At 45.1% G+C, this 22388-nt stretch overlaps 1 protein-coding gene, 1 non-coding gene and 1 pseudogene across 2 annotated transcripts; 2 read left to right on the forward strand and 1 right to left on the reverse strand.

Moving 5' to 3' along the window:
• Positions 1–590: 590 nt before the first annotated feature.
• On the reverse strand, positions 591–672 carry TRNAS-CGA. The gene has a single exon. It is a non-coding gene; the product is annotated as a tRNA-Ser (tRNA).
• A 12170-nt stretch (positions 673–12842) lies between these two features.
• On the forward strand, positions 12843–14099 carry LOC125554950 (annotated as a pseudogene).
• A 1883-nt stretch (positions 14100–15982) lies between these two features.
• On the forward strand, positions 15983–17291 carry LOC125554360. The gene is made up of 2 exons (XM_048717933.1): positions 15983–16655; positions 16958–17291. The coding sequence occupies exons 1-2, from the start codon at positions 15983–15985 to the stop codon at positions 16996–16998; spliced, it is 714 nt and encodes a 237-aa protein (XP_048573890.1). The 3' UTR covers positions 16999–17291.
• Positions 17292–22388: the final 5097 nt, after the last annotated feature.

The raw sequence follows: 22388 nt of genomic DNA on the forward strand, positions 1-22388 counted from the left end.
CTTATGCGCTGCTCATGGTGCGCCGCCTTCAAAATTTCCCAAGAAGGATGAACAAGAAATGGTCATGAGGCGAATTAGAGATGGCATATTCTCGCCCCAAATAATTTTTGATGAAAATTCTGAAAGGAGGCGAGGAATGTGACTCATGGTGCGCTGCCTGTGAAACTCCATGAGAAGGATAAGGAAGAAATGGTCATCAGCCCCAAATGAGACATGACGTATTCTTGCTTATATAATATACTACGCTTATATCTTAGGCCAAATACTGTTTGGTGCGTAAGATGTAGGAAACAGTTTGTATGAAAAAAACATACTCCCTCCGTCCCATAATATAAGAACATTTTTAACACTACACTACTTCGGTTCTATGTTTTATTAGACCATCACTATTGCTAATATTTTTCGGCAAAAAGGGGCCGTTAGAGGAGTTAGAGATATGCCTGTTGTCACTGCAAAAAATATGTTCCTTGGGCATGATTGACAAAAAAGATTGAAAATATCATAACCATGCGTGCAGCAGAGTACAGAACAATAATAATGGCACAAATGCAACAAAAAAAAATTGTCGACGGAGAAAAGAAAAAAAAAAGCGTCGACAGCAGGATTCGAACCTGCGCAGGCAAAGCCCAACAGATTTCGAGTCTGTCTCCTTAACCACTCGGACATATCGACTTTTGATGCCTATTTTGGAAACTAGTTTTATTTATTACATGACTTACATCCACACTGGGCAGAAACCAAGATGCCCAAATCCAGACAGATGGTGCAGTTCGGCAGCTAAACAATAGAGCAAATCAACAGGAAATTATTTTTCTGTACACACATTTAATTCCTGGCTACTACCAATTTTTTTTAGGGGTAAAAAAAAGGCAATAAGACTCTTACACTGAATCTGGTGTGGACATTCTTACACTGAATATTCGTGTACACATTCCTACACTGAATTTTGTGCACACATTCTTCCACTAGTCACTACCAGTTCCAGGGATTGAATTGTGAATTTGTGATACCCTCAAACAGTCAAACTAAAATGAAGGTGCTGCAACAGTCTAAATAAACTAAACGGGGCGCACGGGGAAGTCCTCTTCGTAGCAGAATCTGCATCTAACGAGGAAACTCCGATGAAGATACCATCTCTTGCTCTGAATCTTCTCTAGACATTCTTACACTGAATTTATGGACACACTCTTCTACTATCCGCTGCTTACTAGTTACAGGGACTGAATTTGGTATACCCTCAAGCTAAAATCAAGGTACTGCAACAATCTAGATGAACAAAACAGGGCGCAAGGGGAAGTCATCTTCACAACAAAATCTACCGTCTAGCGAGGAAATTCGGATGAACATACCATCTCTCGCTCCATGGAGTAACACCTCGTGAAAGCCTGCGATGGCGGATTAGCAACAACAAAACGAACCTCAACGTTCTTCAGCATGGCCACAAAAGTAGATCTGGACTTCATTGCAGTTGACAACAATGGCTTGGTGTCGCCGTGCCTTTGCAACTCTTGTTTGTGTGTTCTAGCAGGCAGCCTCCTAGCTCGCAACAGCTACAGCCTTAGAGCATCTCCAATAGAAAATGCAAATTTGAAGATGTAAAACAGGAAATGTAAAATTTTACATCTTCAAAAAGTACATTTTACATCTCCAAAAAAAGGCAACTCCAACAGAACGATAAATGGTCACGAGGTGTTAATATGTAACGATGATTAATGTTGATATGTAACGGCGCAGCAAATCGGGCAAACCACTTCTAGTTCCACCCTAAGCCTGAACTTATACCACTTGGACCAGGTCACACACATTTTCGTGCATCCATGCTTATTTAGTTGGTATTGTCTGTCAGATACATCAACACGATCACGCTGCCAATAAATTTTATTGGGTCTATGAAATAAATTTGAAACTAGACTAGACGCAAACTAAAATCACTTGATCTTTATAATCTTATTGTGTTACTAATTAATTTTATTGGGATTACTCAAATTAATCCCAAAGGTTTTGAAATTAATTTTCGCATATGAGAGGAGGAAACAAAATCCATAATGACCTATGTGGATTTTCTGTCTTTGGAAGTATTTTTATTGGATGATCCATGTCCAATTTGATTTACTTGTAAAGTTTCAGGTTTTTCAGTGACCATTTGCTCTTTCTTTTGACTTAAATTTATTTCTGCATTTATTTAACTTTTGAGGTAGATTTCTGCATTTCTTTTAATTTTTAGAAACACCTGTAATTTTATTCATACTCGTAACAATTATAGGTACACTGATCTGGACCGAAAATAAAAAAAATCCATAGTAACTCTTATGATTAAGAATTACAATGAAATCTCTTAAAAACACCTTCTTCGCGGTATCAATCTCTGCTCGAAGAGCATTTCTTTTAATTGGAAAAGCAATTCCAGCCGGGCTTGGCCGAATTCCCTGGCTCAATATCTCTCTTCCCAGGCCCACAAAGCAAGTCCTCTCTCTTCAATTTAGTTTCTTTTCCACCTGGGCCTTGGGCCATTGCAATCACGTCGCTGGCCATGCAACGCCTTCTTCTTCCGTACAGAAATGGCAGCCTCGCGTGATTGCCTCCGGTTGCCAATTTCAACCGCAGTGCTACTGCTATCTCCTCCGTCCCAGACTCCCACTTCCCATCCCCTCCCGAAACCCTCACCTCCACCGATCGACCATGCCGCCGCCGCCGCCGCCGCCAGTACTATCGCTGCCGGACGAGCTCATCGAAGAGGTCTTCTTCCGCCTCCCGCCAGACGAGCCCGAGCACCTCGCGCGCGCCTCCCTCGCCTGCAAGCTCTGGCTCGGCCTCCTCACCGGGCCTAGCTTCCGCGGCCGGTACCGCGACTTCCATGGAGCGCCCCCCATGCTGGGCTTCGTTTATTCCTGGCCACCGTTCTCCCGCCAACGGTCGGAGGACCTCCTCATCCCACAGTTCTTCCCCACCACAAAATTCAGCGGGCGCATTCCGGACGACGGCTGGCCGGACTTGGAGGACTCCGAGTGCGGCGTGTTGGACTGCCGGCATGGCCGCGTTCTCCTTGGGGACTATGGCGAGCCCATGCCGCTCATCGTTTGGGACCCCATGACAGGCTGCCGGACCAAGCTGGGAGCGCCCAAAGGATGCAATATGCCCTTGGACACCGACTTCGGCGGAGCCGCCGTGCTCTGTGCCGTGGCAGGATGTGACCACCGCGCGTGCCATCAGGGCCCCTTCCGGGTTGTCTTCTTCGGCATGAGCACGGATGATGATGATCGTTGTACTGTACACGCGCGGGTGTCCTCGCTGGACACGGGTGAGTGGGGCGAGCCATGCCCTGGTCTTGATCTTGGCCTTGATACAGGCATCACGCCAGTGCCCCCTGTCTTCATCCAAGACACACTTTACTTCACGCATAGCATTGGTGAACGTGATCGCACAGTAGGAATTCTCAAATACAACTTGACCTCTAATTGCTTGTCGCGGATTGATGCGCCACGGGCATGGGCTCTCAGGGACGATTTCGCCATCCTCATGGCCATGGAGGACGGCAGTTTGGGTTTTGCACAAGTGCATAGGTTAACCTTCTACCTGTGGACAAGACAGATGGGTTACGACGGAGTTGCATCATGGACTCAGCCTAGAGTCATCGATCTCAGGAACCTTCTTCCCATCCAAAATCCTGAAAAAAAACTTAGACTGATTGGGTCCGTGCAAGGCAGTGATATCGTTTTCGTTACCACAGATCTTGGCGTCTACGAGATTAATATAAAGTCGCTACAGTGGAAGAAGCGATGGAAGAGAGAACAATTCTATAGATTGATTCCGTACATGAGTTTCCACCATCCACAAGGTATATCTATCTATCCTTTTTTTTATGATTTGAGGACAAATCTTAAGTAATTATATATTAGTTAGCCAAACAGACAAAATAATTGAATGGTTAATTAGACTGAAGGTTACATTGGATGTTTCATTTTGTGGTAATATATCGGCTTGAGCAAACTTTTACTGCTATGTACAATCGAATGTTATAGTGTCTTGTCTTCTCCTTTTTGGAATCACACTGACAAATCTACGTTTGCAGAAAGGGTGATCCCTTGCGATGTGGCTCATTGACGACGTAGGAACTGAATATAACGGCAGTCATCAATAGCAAAGATGACCAGTTGGAGGCGACATGGTCTTGTGATGAATATGAAGTATCTGGCTGCTTGTCTGGTGCGATGGTGCTTGTTTTCTCATAGTTTTGGTAGCTTTCGTCGGTATGCTTTATAAATTCCTAATGTTAGTGGCGTGCGTTATGTGTGAATGGATTGCCTTGTACTGAACATCTAATTTCTTGCCGCACCAGCTATGTACCCATTTAAAATAACTCTCTGATCCATTGTCCTCCCAAGCTTTGATCCATTATCTAAATGTTAGGTTGATCTCCTCTGTGGTCAATGCGCCCTGATCGGGGACGCCCAACCCATTATGGTTGATGGGCCCTATGACCCGCGCTATATAAACAGAGATGGGGCCAGGGCACGACTTACGAGGTTAATCGCTGCCGCAAACCCCACCGATATTCCTTACCGATCTAGTGTTAGCGCGGTGCTCACGGGAAGCACACCGCCGCCGCCATCTCACTGCCATCACAGCCGCCACAACATCACCATGGCTGCTGGTTCAAGCTCGCAAGGCAAGGCAGAAGGTAGGTTACCGGATTGATCTAGCCTACCCCGATCCAGAGAACTTAACAATGGTGTCAGGCCATGCTAGCCTACGATTTTCGGTACAAAGAATAAATAGTGAAAGAAAAAAGATCCCTCCCCAAAGAACCCTAAACAGGGCAAAGGAAAATTTCTCAACGGAGAAAGTAACGCCGCCGTCATGGCCGCGCCGTTCCTCTCGATCCGGGCGCGCATCGGCAAGCCGAGGCGCCGGACGAAGAACCACCCCGAGAGGGGCAAAGGGCAATGCAGCCAATCCATTCGACGGTGGCGCGCTTACCGCAAGGGAAAACGCGCTACCGGCGAAGGGGATGACCACGGCGCCATCGTAGAGTGCTCCGCCGTCGTCGAGAACAAGGGGAGCAGAGGAGGGCCCAGCCAGCGTTCTCTCTCTCTGTGGTGAATGGAGAAAGCAGGGAGGGAGAAAAGAGAGGCGAGGTTCGCGCGCCGCGGCGGCGTCCCATGCCGTTTCCGGCTTGCCGGCGATGCGACGGGACCGCTGGTCAGATCCGCTGCTGCGGACAAAGAGGAAGAGCGGGGGCGCGTTAGGAGAGGGAAGAAGAGAAGGCCGGCACGGCACGCCGTTTTCGTTGCCATCGCCGGTGATAGGCGCGGCGCGGCTGCCGAGCGGCCGGCGACCGTGCGCGGCGCGGTGGCTCAACGTGCGGGCAAGAGCGACAGGAAAGGGAATGAAATGCGTTAGGGTTTGATCCGAGCGGCGCAGTGGGGGTTTTTGTTCGGGCGAGATCGGCCCTGGACCGTCGGATCACGATGGACAGCCCCGATCGGAAACCTAACGCGGCCTGGGCCTTTTGGGCCAAAAGAGCCAGATGCCGGGAGCGGCGGCGCGGGCGCAGCCACAGGCGCAGCCCACGTGAGCTGGGCTGAGGCCGGCGGCCTAGGCCGAATCAAAGGCTTGCTCTGCGCTGCAGTTTTGTTTTCTCTTCGTTTTATCTGTTTTCTGTAAACAGAAAAAGTTTCTGAAAATGAAAATAGAAAGTAAACAGATTTTTTTTTCTGAAAATGAAAATAGAAATTTTTTCAGAAAAAGAAATGTTCATGAATTTTATAAAGAAATAATAAAGTTCATAATATTTTCTTTAGTAAAAGTAAAGTTTCTGTAAAGAGTATAAAAAGTTCATGATTTTTTATTCATGTTTTTCCGCTGCGTAAATAATTAATAGTACTCTTTTACAAAGAAAATAAAAGTTTAGATAGAATTATATTTAAAGAGCATATTAACGTAATTATTGAAATGAAATGATTATGTTATTTTTATGACCAACGTTGTTGATAACATGATCATGTTTTATTATTGAAAATAAAAGTGCTCTTTTAAAAGTGAATAGAACTAAAGTAAAAGATTAAATTGTTGCTTCTCTAATGCATTTTTGAACCAACCGGTTAAAATTGTTTAGAGAGTAAAAGAGTACAGAATTGTTTTTGAATAGAATATTGTAAAGTTTCCGCTGCAAAGTAAGAGTTTCATCCTCCAATTAAATTGGAACCAACGGGAAAATTTAATTAGAAGAAATGCTCTTAGCAATGTTTTACCCCTGTGGGTGAAATAAGATGCAGATAGTTTCCGCTATGATAAAAGAAAGATATTTGTTTTAAAGTTAAAATATGGTATTGTTATTTTCTGACCAACGTTGATGATAACAGTGCCATAAGTCTGAGTCTTATGTTCAAAGTTTAAATCTCTGATAAATTTTGTATCAAAGTGATTAATTTCCCGAGAACGTATAAAGATCAAGAAATGCTCTTGAACTAGAGAAATGTACATTTCTTGTTATCGCTGCAATAAAGTTAATGATGATGATTAATTCTTAGCAAAGTTGTTTAATAGAAATACTATCATCACATTGTTTATGAGTTATATGCATTATTTACATTTCCGCCCAACGGTGATATGGAATTAATGCAGAAGGATGATGTTTATTCTAATTCTGCCACAACGGTGATTTAGAATATAAAAGAAAGTTTCAAAAAGTTTAATGTGCATTTCTTTTAACCAGACCAACGCAGGGTTATTTTTATGCCCATTATTGTTGATTATTGGCTAAGTTTTCTCAGACTAAAAGTTTTCCATGCTTTCATTCGTGAAAGAGAATGGCTGGATACTTGTGACCAGAAAGATGACCAAGAAAGGTCATAACATGAGGGAGGGAGTATGTTCTCTCTAAAGAATTGCATCAAAAGAAAAGAAATAGATCATTGAGAGTCTTGGTTGATGAATGTCTTTCATGTACTCTCTATGAAGAAGATTTTTCAGTCAACATGATTTGAGATGAAACAAGCAACATACGTGTTTAATTTGACCAACGTCGATCAAGCATGTGTGTCAAAGAGCATTCGGATTTATTCCTAAATTTGATGATTGGATATGCAGTCAAAAAAGCCAATTCTGGCATTTATGTTCCCTTACAGGGAATTACCCGCATGGCGGGAAAAGATGATTATGATAAAACCTGCATGGCGGGAAAAGTTTGGGAAAATACATGTGTAATGGGGTAAAGCTGACATAATATTATGTCAAAAAACCTGTATGGCGGGAGAAATTCTGGCAAGAGAAAGATATGATAACTCATGTGCTTTTAATGTATCCCACTCTAGGAGAAAAGAATGGAGTAGCTGAAATGCGCAACCGTACACTTATGGATATGGTGCGCAGCATGATGAGTTATTCCAACTTGCCATTGGGATTATGGATGGAGGTGCTTAAAACCGCCATTCACATTCTCAATAGAGTACCAAGCAAGTCGGTGCCCAAAACACCGTACGAGCTATGGACAGGAAGGATGCCCTCCCTACAACACTTTAGTGTGTGGGGGTGCTCTGCTGAGGCCAAAATGTTTAATCCAAACATTGCAAAGTTAGATCCCAAAACAGTAAATTGCCACTTCATTGGCTATCCAGACATATCAAAAGGTTTTCGTTTCTACTGCCCAGACAGATATACAAAGTTTGTAGAAATGAGACATGCAGTCTTCTTAGAGGACAAAATGATGAGGGGGAGCTTGGTAGCTCGGAAAATTGATCTTGAGGAGAAGAGGGTGCATGCACCTAATCCGATGATTCAGGAGCCAATTTTCTCACTACCAGTTGTAACTCCACCCATGACAACTATGGGAGTAGACCCGGAACCTATCCGTCAGGAGCCGACTGAACCCGTTGTTGAGCATGAAAGGGATGTGCAACAACAAATTTTAGAAGAAGTGCCAGAAGTTGAGACACAGAGTGTGCCAGAAACTGAGGCCCTTAGAAGGTCTACAAGACCAAGAAAGTCAGCTATTTCTACTGACTTTAAAGTTTATAACACAGAAATGGTTCATATGGAAAAAGATCCCACCTCATATGAAGAAGCCATGAGAAGCCCTCATTCATCGAAGTGGATGAAGGCAATGGAAGACGAGATGAAATCGATGAGTTCCAACAATGTTTGGGACTTAGAGGAAATTCCTAAAGGAGCCAAAACAGTAGGTTGTAAATGGATCTACAAAATTAAGTATGACTCTAAAGGGAATATAGAAAAGTATAAAGCATGACTCGTGGCAAAAGGATTTACACAGAGAGAAGGGATAGATTACAATGAGACATTTTCTCCCGTCTCATGTAAGGATTCCTTCAGAATCATAATGGCATTAGTTGCTCATTTTGATTTAGAGTTAGATCAAATGGATGTTAAGACGGCATTTCTCAATGGGGATTTAAAAGAAAATGTCTACATGAAACAACCTAAGGGTTTTATCATGGAAGGCAAGGAAAATATGGGATGCCGCTTGAAGAAATCCATTTATGGATTAAGACAAGCCTCTCGGCAGTGGTATCTAAAGTTTAATCAAACGATTAAAAGTTTTGGATTTAAAGAAAACTTGAGGATAATTGCATTTATGCAAAGTTTAAAAATGGGAAATATATTTTCCTAATCTTGTATGTGGATGATATCCTGCTCGCTAGTAGTGATGTTAGTCTACTACAAGAAACAAAGAAATATTTATCCTCAAATTTTGACATAATATCTTGGTGAAGCATCATATGTTTTGGGCATAGAAATTCACCGAGATAGGAATAATGGAGTCTTAGGACTATCGCAGAAAGCATATTTAGAAAAGGTTCTTAAAAAGTATAATATGCATGCGAGTAAAGCCACACCTGCTCCTATAGTCAAGGGCGATAGTTTTGGGAAATTCCAATGTCCCAAGAATCAGTACGAGATCGATCAAATGAAAGCAGTATCATATGCTTCGACAGTTGGCAGCTTACAGTATGCACAAGTGCGCACTCGCCCTGACTTAGCTTTTATCACCGGGGTACTCGGTAGATACCAAGAGAATCCAGGCATGGAGCACTGGAAGATGGTAAAGAAAGCATTGCGTTATGCGCAAGGCATGGAGGACTACATGCTAATATACAAGAGAAGTGATTCCCTAGAGACAAAAGGGTATTCAGCCGTAGATTTTGCGGGGGACATAGATGATAGAAAATCCATGTCAGGATACGTCTTCACTCTCGCTGGGGGAGCTATTTCGTGGAAAAGCTCCAAACAGTCGATAGTTGCATCATCCACGATGTATGCAGAATTCATAGCATGCTTCGAAGCCACGGGGCAGGCGATATGGCTAAAGAAATTTGTACCCGACTTGAAAGTGGTAGATTATATTCACAAACCACTAAAGATGTACTGTAATAACCAGCCCGCAGTATTCTATGCTCACAACAACAAGTCGAGTAATGTTGCCAAAACAATAGAGATAAGGTATTATGTTGTGAAAGATAAAATCCAGGATCAAACTATAAGTCTCGAGCATATAAGGACAAAAGATATGCTTGCGGATCCGCTAACGAAAGGCTTACCACCCAATGTGTTCAAGGAACACTTAGCCGGCATGGGTTTAAGGGAAAGCCTTATGATTTCTGGATAGGCCCAAAAGGAACATAATTTGCTTCCGAACATAACGTATGTTGTAGCTGTATGATTCTATCGGCAATTAAGCTATGACGATGAAACATGCTCTATGTACCAATATGTGATGAAACAAATAAACTAGAAAGTATAAAGCTAAAAGTAAAGTTGAGATCAAGGGGGAGAATGTTAGGTTGATCTCCTCTGAGCAGGCCCAACGGCGTGCCAGGCCCTTGGTCAATGCGCCCTGATCGGGGGCGCCCAATTCATTATGGTTGGTGGGCCCCTATGACCCGCGCTATATAAACAGAGGTGGGGCCCGGGGCACGACTTACGAGGTTAATCGCTGCCGCAAACCCCACCGATATTCCCTACTGATCTAGGGTTAGCGCGGTGCTCACGGGAAGCACACCACCGCCGCCATCTCACTGCCATCACAGCCGCCACAACATCACCATGGCTGCTGGTTCAAGCTCGCAAGGCAAGGCAGAAGGTAGGTTACCGGATTGATCTAGCCTACCCCGATCCAGAGAACTTAACACTAAATTCATCTTGCACAAGAGGTCAAACTCATGAGTAAATTATGAGAGAATGTCCAGAGTTAGTGGTTCTATCTCTGAAGGGATCATGTGACATACTTTCTGCATGTTGGCTTGCAGATGTGTCAGTGAAAACTCCTCTTGTTGCAGATGTGTCGTAATTAATAGTCCAGTGGATTTAGTTAGTGCTACATGTCAAATCCTGTTGTTACTGAAGTTTTGAACTGCATATGTTTTCTGCAACTCTAGGAATTTGGATCATCCCCAGCTATACATTTTATCACTTGTTCTTTTCTCAGAATATGGAACTTATTTGTGTACCCTGATCTATCTCTCCTTAATTTTGATGTTGTTACTAGAATTGCAGCGAATGCTCTCAGTGTATACATTTATACTGGTTGGATGCTCATATTATACTGTTTGAGACGTTCATAGTGCTGCAATAACTCTAGGCAGAGCACGGCCAAGCTGGCATGTAACTAGGTTTTAAGCTCCAAGGTCCTACCGTAGATGTACCCAAATCTGTAGGTGTAGTTTGATTGTTTTGAGAGTTTTGTGGCATTGACAGTGTTTTGCCAAACTTCATATTAACAAGAAGGCTTTAAAATCGTATTAAGGAAATAACTATTCTCCAAGATTTGATCCGATCTCCAAATTCATCCCCAAAAAGGGGTACAGCTGTTGAGCAGATGATGGGGGCATGACCAGAGCTAGTGGTTTCTGTAATCTGATTGTAAATCCGGGCTCACTTAACTTTTCCACAATGGCATTACAATCAATATATTCATATCACCAAGGTTGCAGGTCTATGTCTTGCATCCAGGGCATTATGCTGTTGTCAGCTCAAGTATAATGCACTAGATAAGGGATAACAGTTTGAGGGTTTCAGTTTGTCATTATGCTCTTGTCAGCTCAAGTATAATACTTGTGTTTCACTGTTAAGTTGGGTTTCCGTTTGTCTCAAGTAGTACTAGTTGCCAAGATTATGAATGCAAATTCCCTTTCTCCTAGTAAAATGATTAGTAGTATATCACTGCTAAAGCCGTCTTGTAATGCTTTTGCATTTAAGGAGGAAATCTTTTGCTGGCATTTAAGGAGGAAGTCTCTTAATGCTTACCCGTACTGTTCCTCAGCTCAGTTCCTCAAGTGGGCAGGATATCTAGAGTTGTACTGGCAGAAAGTGGTGCCAGACTGCTACTCCCTCCGTTCCGAATTACTTGTCTTGGATTTGTCTACATACGGATGTATCTAGACTTATTTTAGTACTAGATATTTCCGTATCTAGACAAATTTAAGACAAGTAATTCGGAACGAAGGGAGTAGGTCGGATGGTTTCAGATGAAACTGGCAGAAGGTTGGTGGTATTTCACCTTGGCAGTTTCTGCACTATAATGTGCACTTCTACTTTGGTTCTGGACTTGTACTACTGTGGTCACTGCTGTGCGGTTTAGAACACAGGAAAATGAACTATTGTCTGAAGTTACTTCGAAATCCAGCAGGACTATATATATATTTGTTGTCGTGTGTTTACGTATCATTTTGGTAATGAACTCTTAAACGTGTATTAGTGTCTCAAAAATTTATAGAAAGAATCAGTAGTGCATGATGGCTTCTGCATGTTGGCCTTGTGAACTGAACTTGTACTGGCTACTAGTGTCGTCAGGTGCTGTTTGCTGGGGAACAGGGTGAAAAAAAGGAGCCCATGTCAGTTAACAGATCAGAGGACATATGTAGTACAAAAAACGAAGAGGGCTATTTACACGATCGAGAGAACCGTGATTCATAGAGTTCTCGCTAATTTTCAAAATATGCCACCGCCAAAGATGTCAGTTTACTCTCAAGTAGACAACCATGAACAAAATAAAGCGCATCGCCTACACATTTTCCTCGTCGTCAAAACCATAGCGGCGACCCTTTCGTCGGTCGCTCCTCCGGGCACTTTGATCTCGAATAGCCCTGATCCTTATCATGCCGTCATGGCAAACTCGTCCTCCCGTCTAACTCGCGTTGCCCCTAACGCCAAGCTCCTCCTCCCCATCATCATGATGAGCTTGTCGTACCGCCGACCTCAACCCACCGAAGCCTCCGGATGACACCTACAACTCTCACTGCATCCTCTCCTCTCCAAGGACCACCTGCCCACCTCCTCATTAATTTTGGTGAGATATTTACGGTCGGGACATGGATATTGACATGACCTTATATTTTTCGAAGACGGACAATGTGATGAATTTTTTAAGGGTTAATGTGATGACACTTTACTACTTGGAAATGTTCCTTCAAAATGGGAAAAGAAAATTTATGGTCCCTGACTATTGTTGGAGTCCAACTTTGTCCCCTCAGCTCTATGGCGGGTGGATATTCATCGCTCAAGTGTCAAACCCATATAGCACGCCAAAGAGATCATTTTCTTTACCATTAAAGAAAATCCAGAAGAGAAAAAACAATTTCTCCGGGAAAATTAGCTCACTTACAAAAAATCGAGGAAAACAATTTTTATAACTAGACAGACTAATAAATTAGCTCACTAATCCAAGAATGTTTGATCAGAGGCAATCTTATATTTGCCTCTAGCCGATCAGAGAAAAATGAGAGCACCTCACTGTCGCCCCGGCCCCACCCGTCGGATTCCCCTTCACCCGCCGCGCGCACCAGCTCCAGAATTTGCCTCATCGGAAACCCTCGCCGCCTCGACCCACTATGCCGCCGCTGCCGCCGCTGCCGGACGAGCTCCTCGAGGAGGTCTTCTTCCGCCTCCCGCCGGACGAGCCCGAACACCTTCTGCGCGCCTCCCTCGTCAGCAAGGTCTGGCTCGGCCTCCTCTCCGGCCCTCGCTTCCGTGCTCGCTACCGCGACTTCCATGGAGCTCCCCCAATGCTGGGTTTCCTTTGTTCCTGGCGCTCCAACTCCGTCCGTCAGGTGGGAGATAACATCCCACGCTTCTTCCCCACCACGAAATTCCGTGCGCGCATACCCGACGACGACTGGGGGGACTGGGACTACGCTCCGTGGGACTGCCGCCATGGCCGCGTTCTCCTCGGCAATCCCAATCTGACTTACCAACCCATCCCGCTCGTCGTTTGGGATCCCATGACGGGCTGCCGGAGGGAGATGGACGCGCCCGACCCGGTGGACGACAGCTACGGGGCCGCGGTGCTCTGCACCGTCAGCGGCTGTGACCACCGTGCGCGTGCCTGCCACGGAGGCCCCTTCCAGGTGGTCTTCATCGGCCTGGACAAAACTGAATCTGGTGAGTGCGTTGCAAGCGCCTGTGTGTCCTTGCCGGTGACCGGTGACTTGAGCAAGCCGTCATAGACGATATGCGCCCTGTCCTCATTGAAGATGCACTTCACTTCAAGCTTGCATATGATGATGATCGTGTAGGAGTTCTCAAGTACGACTTGAGCTCTAATTCCTTATCACCGATTGATGTGCCGCTTGTGGGTTTCGTCATTACTCATACTGCTATCCTCATGGCGATGGAGGATGGCACTTTGGGGTTTGCAGATGTGGACAAGTTAACCCTCCACCTGTGCTCAAGGCAGATGGGTTCCGATGGAGTTGCATCATGGACTCGGCGCACAGTCATTGATCTTAATAACCATCTCCCCGTTCAAAATCTCAATAAAAGACTTAGACTGATTGGATCCGTGGAAGGCAGTGATTTCATTTTCGTGACCATGGGCCCTGACATCTATGAGATTGATCTCAAGACTCTATGGTGGAACAAGCTACAGAAGAGAGAAAAGCTTCGTCGTTTGATTCCGTACATGTGTTTCTACGATCCACAAGGTATATTTGAAATGTGCTCGAGCAAACTTTGAGTTCTGTGTAACTATGACTAATTATGCTTACTCATTGGCAATTTTATATAATATCATGTCATCTCCTTTTTGGAATTACACTGACAAATTTACAGTTGCAGAAAGAGTGATCCCCGGCGATGTGGCGCACTGACAATGTATGGTTGAGTATGCTTGGGGTTGGAGGATGCAGTGGTGCTATTTAGTACTACTGTAGTTGGTTTTCTGCAGTGGTGCTTGTTTTTCATACTGTTGTTGGCTTTTGCCACTAAGCTTATAATTTCCCCGTCAGTAGCTATGTGTAAGCGGACGCATGAGTTATCTTGTAATGAACCTCCAATTTCTTGCAGCGTCAGCTATGTCCTCTGTTGTTAGTAGCCATGTACTCTACAGTTTGCTGTCCTGACTCTTATCCATTCTTTAGATTCATCTCAATGGACTCTTATCCAATGCGTCAGCTATGATGATTTCTGCATGTTGGCGTGCTGATGTGTCCTGATTAATCTTGTAGATTTAATTAGTTTTACCTGCTAAGTGTTGATGGGCAGATGTTGATGACTGACCCCCCTCGGGGGAGCTACCATTAAAACTGACTTGAACATTGCAGACTTTAAGTTTGTTGCAGATGCTCCTGGGAAGAGTTCCTCTCTGCAACCTGATATAGGCTAGCAATCAGCATTTACAGAAAGCAGGATGATCATGGCAAGTTGTGCTGCTGTCAACTCTCCTCTTCAGGCATTCAGGCAGAAACAAAAGCTCCTCTCTTTCCAACTGAGGTTGCAAAATTAATCCAGATTCAGCAGGCAACGCTCCTAACAGATAACATTCTCTGCAAACATTAAAGGGGGCGACAATTATGTTTTTCAAATGAAAGTACAATTGTTTTCATCAATACCATCATGACAAAATTGTAAAAAGGGACCATGGCATTGAATTTATCAATGACTGTCTCGTGCTTTGGCAAATCAAAGGGGGCGACTATTATGCAGTGGTAAAACATTGGGTGTCAATTAAAGTGCTCAGGAGGCTTCTTCCTCCTCAAACCGTCTTCTTCCAGCCCCAAGGAACCTCCCTCCAATGCCACCCATGGCCGTCGCACCCTCCCCAAGCCGCTTCCTCCTTTGGTACCATATACCACATATGTTTCAAAAAATAAAAAGTCATAATTTGAGTGCTCAAAAATATCCTTAATGCAATTATGATTTTGTAACCACTAACTAAAAACCTAGGATTTTTTTATATCTAGGCAAACTAAATGTCCAAAGATTTATACATGATACTAAATATTCAAATCAAAATATCTGGAGCAAATTAACATAATCTAGGGAAACACAAACATGATTTTTAAAACCTTTAATAAAAAGATGATATGTAGAAATGTTGCTACTTTGGGCCTGAAAAATGTTGAAATCTGAAAGCCCAAAGCCCAATAAAACAAGAAAGCCCAAAGTAGAAGAGGCCGATCGGAGAAAACTGAGCAGCACACAACACAGTACACACTCGCCCTTCCATTCCACCCAGCGCACCAGCCCAAACATTTCCCCGCCCGAAACCCTCGCCGCCGCCACCGACCATGCCACCGCCGCCGCCGGCGCTGCCGGACGAGCTTCTCGAGGAGATCTTCCTCCGCCTCCCGCCGGACGAGCCCGAGCACCTCGTGCGCGCCTCCCTCGCCTGCAAGCTCTGGCTGGGCCTCCTCTCCGGCGCTCGCTTCCGCGGCCTCTACCGCGACTTCCATGGAGCTCCCCCGATGCTGGGATTCCTCTACAACTGGCTCTTTTTTGGCGGCCCCAAGGAGGATGACCCCGCGGCAAACTTCGTCCCCACCGCGAAATTCGGCGCGCTCATCCCCGCCGCCGATGGCTGGGACCGCGACTACACTCCGTGGGACTGCCGCCATGGCCGCGTCCTCCTCGGGAACTACACGGGGCTCGTCGTTTGGGACCCCATGACAGGCCGCCGGATGAAGCTGGAGGCGCCCGTCAGCTATGTCGGCGCCGCGGTGCTCTGCGCTGTGAGGGGCTGCGACCACCGTGCATGCCATATGAGGGCCCCTTCCGGGTTGTCGTCGTCAACCTGGACATGAATGAGGATGATGGTGATTGTGTTGCACATGTGTGTGTGTCCTCGCCCGTGACGGCCGAGTGGAGCGAGCCGGGCTCTGATTCTCATTTTGATGGATGGAGCAAGCCGTGCTCTGCTCTTCATCTTGTTATAGCCGATCCGCTCATTGATTCACTGCCTCCTGTCCTCGTCGACAACGCACTTCACTTCAGGCTTACGTTTGATGATGAGCGTGTAGGGATTCTCAAGTACGACTTGAGCTCTAATTGCTTATCACTGATTGATGCGCCGCTTACGAGGCCGGCCATTGTCTGGCCCGCTATCCTCATGGCAATGGAGGATGGCAGCTTGGGGTTGGCACACTTGGGTGGGTTAATCCTCCACCTATGGTCAAGACAGATAGGTTCCCACGGAGTTGCGTCATGGACTCAGCGTAAAGTCATCGATCTCAAGGAACTTCTCCCCATTCAAAATCCCAAGAAAAGAATTAGCGTTATTGGGTCTGTGGAAGGCCATGATATCATTTTCGTGACCATAGATCTTGGCATCTACGAGATTAATTTGAAGACACTACGGTGGAAGAAGCTATGGAAGAGAGAAAATTTCCGCTCTTTGATTCCATACATGAGCTTCTACAATCGGCAAGGTATATCTATATGCCCTTTTCTTCTGTGATTTGGAACAGTTCTTCAGTAATGAGTATACCAGTTGGTGAACGATTTAGTTTCAATGTTTAGGCAGATGGGTAGTTATTTTTTATGTATCATTCTCGAATATATATATATATATATATATATATATATATATATATATACTCGAGCAAACTTTCAGTGCTATGTACACTCGAATGTTACACCTAATTATTCTTATGCCTACCTATGAGTGCAATTTAATATAGTACCATGTCTTCTACTTTTTGGAATCACACTGATAAATCCATGTTTGCAGAAAAGGTGACGCCCTGCAAGCCATTGACAACATATGCTTGAATATGCTTAAGGGCAGGAGTCCATTCTCATCAACATGAGAAATGACTATTTGAAGGCGACATGGGTCTTGTGATCGGTGTCAGTATTCGGTAACTGTTTTAATGCAGTGGTGCTTATTTTCTCAGTGTTTTTGGATTTTGTCAGCAAGTTTGAGATTTTCCCTGCGTTAATGGTGTGTGTAAGCAGGCTAATGAATTATCTCGTAATGAACTTCCAATTTCTTCAGCATCAGTTATTTGCTTAGTTTTTTAATTAGCTTGAAAATGTACCGTGGGCACTGGCTTTGTCTTACCATTGTAAAAACTCTACAGTTTGCTCTCGTAGCTTTGAGCGAAAACAGAGAACATGGATGATGGCATGTTTAGAGGTAGTGATTTCCGTTGCCAAGAAACTGCGATGGTTTCTGCATGCTGGCTCACTGGTATGACTTAATTAATTTTGTGAATTTGATTAGTGCTAGAGGTCAAGTGCTGATGTTACTGAAGAGTAAAGAGTATAGCATGCAGTTCCTTGTTTGTATCCAGCAAGCAATGTTACTGAAGAGTGAAGAGTATAGCATGTAAACTGAAATATTGAGCTGTAAGTTGAGGGAACTGACAGTATGGCAGGATCTGAGTTGCATGAAGATCTCAGAGGTTTTACTGCTATAGATGCTCCACAAATCTATTAGGTATTAGGCTGCTATTTGTTGCATATTTTAAGCCTACGGTGAATATAACAGTAGACTGCAATGCCCATGTAGTGAGATGAAGATATATATGTTTTGTCACACATACTGCTAGGCTACAGTGTTCATTGCAACTGTTTTAATTTGTTATAATTTCCAGACTGGGTTCACGGAGTTTCCTTATTTCTTAGACAAGATCTTTCACTCAAAAGCATCAACACACATTTCTATGTGCATTCTTGACCTATATTTATGGAAGAGGCAAGGCTCTGTTCCAAATGCCTGATACCTAATTAACTCTGTTCATTCTTCATGGGCAAAATGAGTTGCCTCCTCTTCTCTCTTTAATATTTTCTTCATGTGTGGGTGTTTGGTCGTTGGTAATCTGTTTTCTTTACAGAGGGATAATATATTTGGATTTTATAATTTTCACATTGCTTGAGAATTGCTTGTTATGTTGGCTGAGTATGTTGAAGAGCAATATGCCACTCTAGTAAATTAGCTATACATGGTGATGATTGATCCCACCCCACCATGGTGACACATATTATGTGGGCATTGTTCTTCTGCAGTTTTTTGTTCTCCATATCAAATTGTGGGACTCGATACGATACGTGCTTTTAGGCAATTGTAATTGTTCATTAGGGTGTGGAATATGGTCCTAACCGCTATGTGCTGGACTCGACTTGACGGGATACATTCTGAAGCTTAACATGGTAATGTGTTATGTGGCTGAGACTCCAGATGCTTTTGATTGCACATGAAAGATTCAGTATTTCCAGAATTCTGCATTTAACTGCCTAATCTCTCCTCCATATACTTCATAGCGGGTATAGAGTTCACTGAGCAATCAAAGGTTATTACTAAGATAGTATCTTAACACGTGAGGATCATGGCAAATTTTTAAATCCACTATTAGGCTTTCCTGCAGTTACCAAATAACAAAAAGATTTACAAAGAATTCATAGGCTAGTTTATCTATATCTATACCTACTATTAAAGGGAGGTGATATTCTTGGTTTGGTCCCGTTTCGTTTGGTCCCGCTTCAATTAATTTCACGTACGCTATTTGGTTTCGTTACTTGCCATCCGTTTTGGTCCAACGGAGAAAGCCCACCTGGCGGTGCACTAAGGCTCAGGTCCGGAGAGTTGGCAAAAAATAAAATTGCCGATGGGAGGATTCGATCTCATAACCTGCGAACCGGCCATGCACCCAGCTAGAGATATGAAAGGATTTTTTTTTCTCTCGTTGCAACGCACGGGCCTTTTTGCTAGTAATCCACAAAGGGGATTCCAACATTTCAAAATAATAGGAAAGGTTCATATGTCACGGATTTTGTCTCAGGCACGATATACGATTCGCACATCGTGTCCCCGTCAATAAGAAAGATGGACAAAACTTTCTTTACAATCTTGCCCAGAAAATCTGGAACAGCATGTGGCATCTTGCCAAGATTTGCACTCTTGAAAGTATGGAAGATTTGCACTCTGAACACGGATTGTTCCATGAACAGACGGGATGGTTTGCCCTTCTGTTTCTGGTCATGTCTGGCTACAAAACTGAAAGGTCTGAAGCATGGAGCACTTGGCATAGTAGCATGTGGTTTTTTCGACTGATGATCGTTCTCAAGTTCAGAGATATGTTATGGATCACGGGAGTAGGAGCAAGGCAAGGCAAGGCTTCTCTGTTCCCTTTCTTTAAAAACGTTGGATTTTATGTAGTTATTAGTTACATGGAGGGTTCAGTGCTTTGAAATGCTGATTTTCTTTATTTTGACCCCGTGTTTGGGAATTTGTACAAAATAAAGTTTCTGAATATATAGCTTGTGAACTTGTATCCAGTGAGCTTCTTTGTTTTGTTAAATTTGACGATTACAATGCATTTCGCTGGAGTTTCTTCACAGCTTTTCTTTGAAAATATATAACATAATACGAAGCTAAATCATAGATGTCGTACAGACATGATTCAAGTGAAGATTATCACCACATCTCCCAAAAACTGATAGGGAAACTATACGAAATGCATCGTACAGGAAGTGTGCAGAGCTCCGCCCACCAATCAAGTCGCCATTGCGTCAAGGGCAGTCGCACCGTTCGCTCGCGTCACCATGCACGGCCGCCTGACACTCCCATCCAGTGCCAGCATCGCTTTGATGTTTGCGTCTCGGAGGCGCACTGGCGACGGCAGGTGTTGTTCGTGCCTGTGTCCGTCCCCGCAACCAAGGCGGGCCACCATGAGGCGCTGCCATGGCGAGCCACCGTTGCCAAGGTGCTCGCAGTTCCTCGGTGTCCAGTACATCTGCACGCTCCGGCGTGGCCAGGACACAGGAGTATGAGATTGACCATGCGATCAGAAACGACACGTCTCGTGCTCTGCTGTCGAGAGAGGAAGGCACGGTGCATTTGTTATAGCTACACCCCAGGCCTAGGGGCCTCGGCCCGGGTTGTGGCGCGAGAAGCCTTCACTGACCATAGTTGGAGTGTGAATATGCTCTCTGTGTATTTCCTTGATCAACAACAGTACAATATATGCAGGCAGTTACATGAGTGGCCCGATCTAGGTGGCACGCAGGCCCGGGCGAGTACTCCGATCCTAAAAAGTAGGAGCTACCATGAGTACATAAGCAGTAGAATACAACAGGCGTATGGTACATGCTAACACCCCCCCTCAGCCGGAACGCCGTGGGGAAGGACGTTCAGGCTGGAGCGAAACTCATGGAAGACATGCGACGGCAGCCCCTTCGTAAACACGTCCGCAAACTGCGAGCTCGATGGAACATGGCGAACACGAGCTTCGCCTAGTGCCACACGGTCCCAGACGAAGTGAAGGTCTATCTCGATGTGCTTGGTGCGTTGATGGTGCACGGGATTGGAAGCGAGATATGAGGCACTAATGTTATCACAGTACACGATGGTGGCATTAGTGGGAGGACGGCGCAGCTCGTGTAATAGTTGGCGAATCCAACACGACTCAGCCACACAATTGGCCACACCTCGATATTCAGCTTCAGCACTAGAGCGGGACACAGTGAGCGAGACACAGTGGGCTGCCGTTTAGAGGACCAGGAAAGCAAGTTGGGTCCAAGAAAGACACAAAAGCCGGAGGTGGACTTGCGTGTATCAGGACACCCGGCCCAATCGGCATCGGTATAGGCCACTAGATCATGGGAGGAGGACTTGTAGAGTTGTAAGCCGAAGTGTGAGGTGCCACGCAAGTACCTGAGTACACGCTTGATGAGCTGCATGTGAGAGTCGCGAGGGGAATGCATGAAGAGGCAAATCTGTTGGACAGCGTAAGATATGTCGGGGCAAGTCAGCGTGAGGTATTGCAGGGCACCAGCTAGGCTGCGATAGTGGGTGGGGTTTGACAAGGGGGTGCCAGCGCTAGCAGAGAGCTTCGAGGTGGTGTCGATGGGTGTAGAAACAGGTTTGCAATTCAGCATATGAGCGCGGTCTAAGATCTCAAGGGCATATTGTTGTTGACAGAGAAACAAACCGGATGCATTGGGTGTGACATTGATGCCGAGAAATTGATGTAAAGCGCCCAAATCGGTCATGGCAAACTCGGTTTTGAGAGAGTGAATGATATGATGGAGAAGGTGGGACGAGCTAGCAGTGAGTATGATACCATCAACATACACTAGCAAATATGCAATAGAGGACCCACGGTGCAAGATGAAAAGAGAGGAGTCACTCTTGGATGCAATGAACCCAAGGGACAAGAGAAACGACTGAAAACGATGAAACCATGTGCGAGGAGCTTGCTTGAGGCCATAGAGTGACTTACAAAGGAGACACACATGGTCCGGCGAGAGGCATCAACAAAGCCGGCTGGTTGGGCACAATAGACCGTCTCCTTGAGGTCATCGTGAAGAAATGTATTCTTGACATCAAGTTGATGAATGGGCCATGAGCTGGATGTGGCAATGCTTAAGACGACACGGATCGTCGCCGGCTTGACCACGGGACTGAAAGTTTCATCATAGTCGACGCCTTCCTGTTGAGTGAAACCGCGAACAACCCAACGTGCTTTGTACCGGGCCAAGGAACCATCAGTATTGAACTTGTGGCGGAAAATCCATTTGCCCATGACCACGTTGACACCTGCAGGTTTGGGAACCAAAGACCAGGTCGAGTTCTTTGTTAAAGCAGCAAATTCATCAAGCATTGCGTGGTGCCAATTAGGGTCTTTTAGGGCAGAGCGGTAGGTGGCAGGGATGGGTGAGATGGTTGGGGTAGGCGTGGCTGTTAAGAAAAGACGTTTTGGTTGGCAAAATCCGGACTTGGCACGAGTGTGCATTTTGTGAGAGTTTTGAGGAGGTTGGACGGGCTCGGCACGAGCCGGTAGGCGAGGAGGCGATGGGGTGGTTGGCGCGGAACGGGAGGTGGATGCGGTGGGGTCCAAGGACGACGCGTGATCCGAGGAGGCGGCAGGTGCACGTGACACGGGATCCGGGGGCGAGGCGTGGGCAGGGGAACCGGACGTAGTGGGCGCGTGATCCGAGGAAGAGGCGCCTCATACGGATTGTACGGGTTGTACACCGTGAAGGAAATATGCCCTAGAGGCAATAATAAAGTTATTATTTATTTCCTTATATCATGATAAATGTTTATTATTCATGCTAGAATTGTATTAACCGGAAACATAATACATGTGTGAATACATAGACAAACAGAGTGTCACTAGTATGCCTCTACTTGACTAGCTCGTTAATCGAAGATG

Source organism: Triticum urartu, chromosome 4 (genome assembly GCF_003073215.2).
Source record: "Triticum urartu cultivar G1812 chromosome 4, Tu2.1, whole genome shotgun sequence".
Classification (NCBI taxonomy): Eukaryota; Viridiplantae; Streptophyta; class Magnoliopsida; order Poales; family Poaceae; genus Triticum; species Triticum urartu.

Coding starts and splice junctions, on each gene's coding strand:
- LOC125554360 (XM_048717933.1), top strand. CDS start 15,983: ATGCCATATGAGGGCCCCTTCCGGGTTGTCGTCGTCAACCTGGACATG. Junction 16,656..16,957: donor GAGCTTCTACAATCGGCAAG/GTATATCTATAT, acceptor CCATGTTTGCAG/AAAAGGTGACGCCCTGCAAG.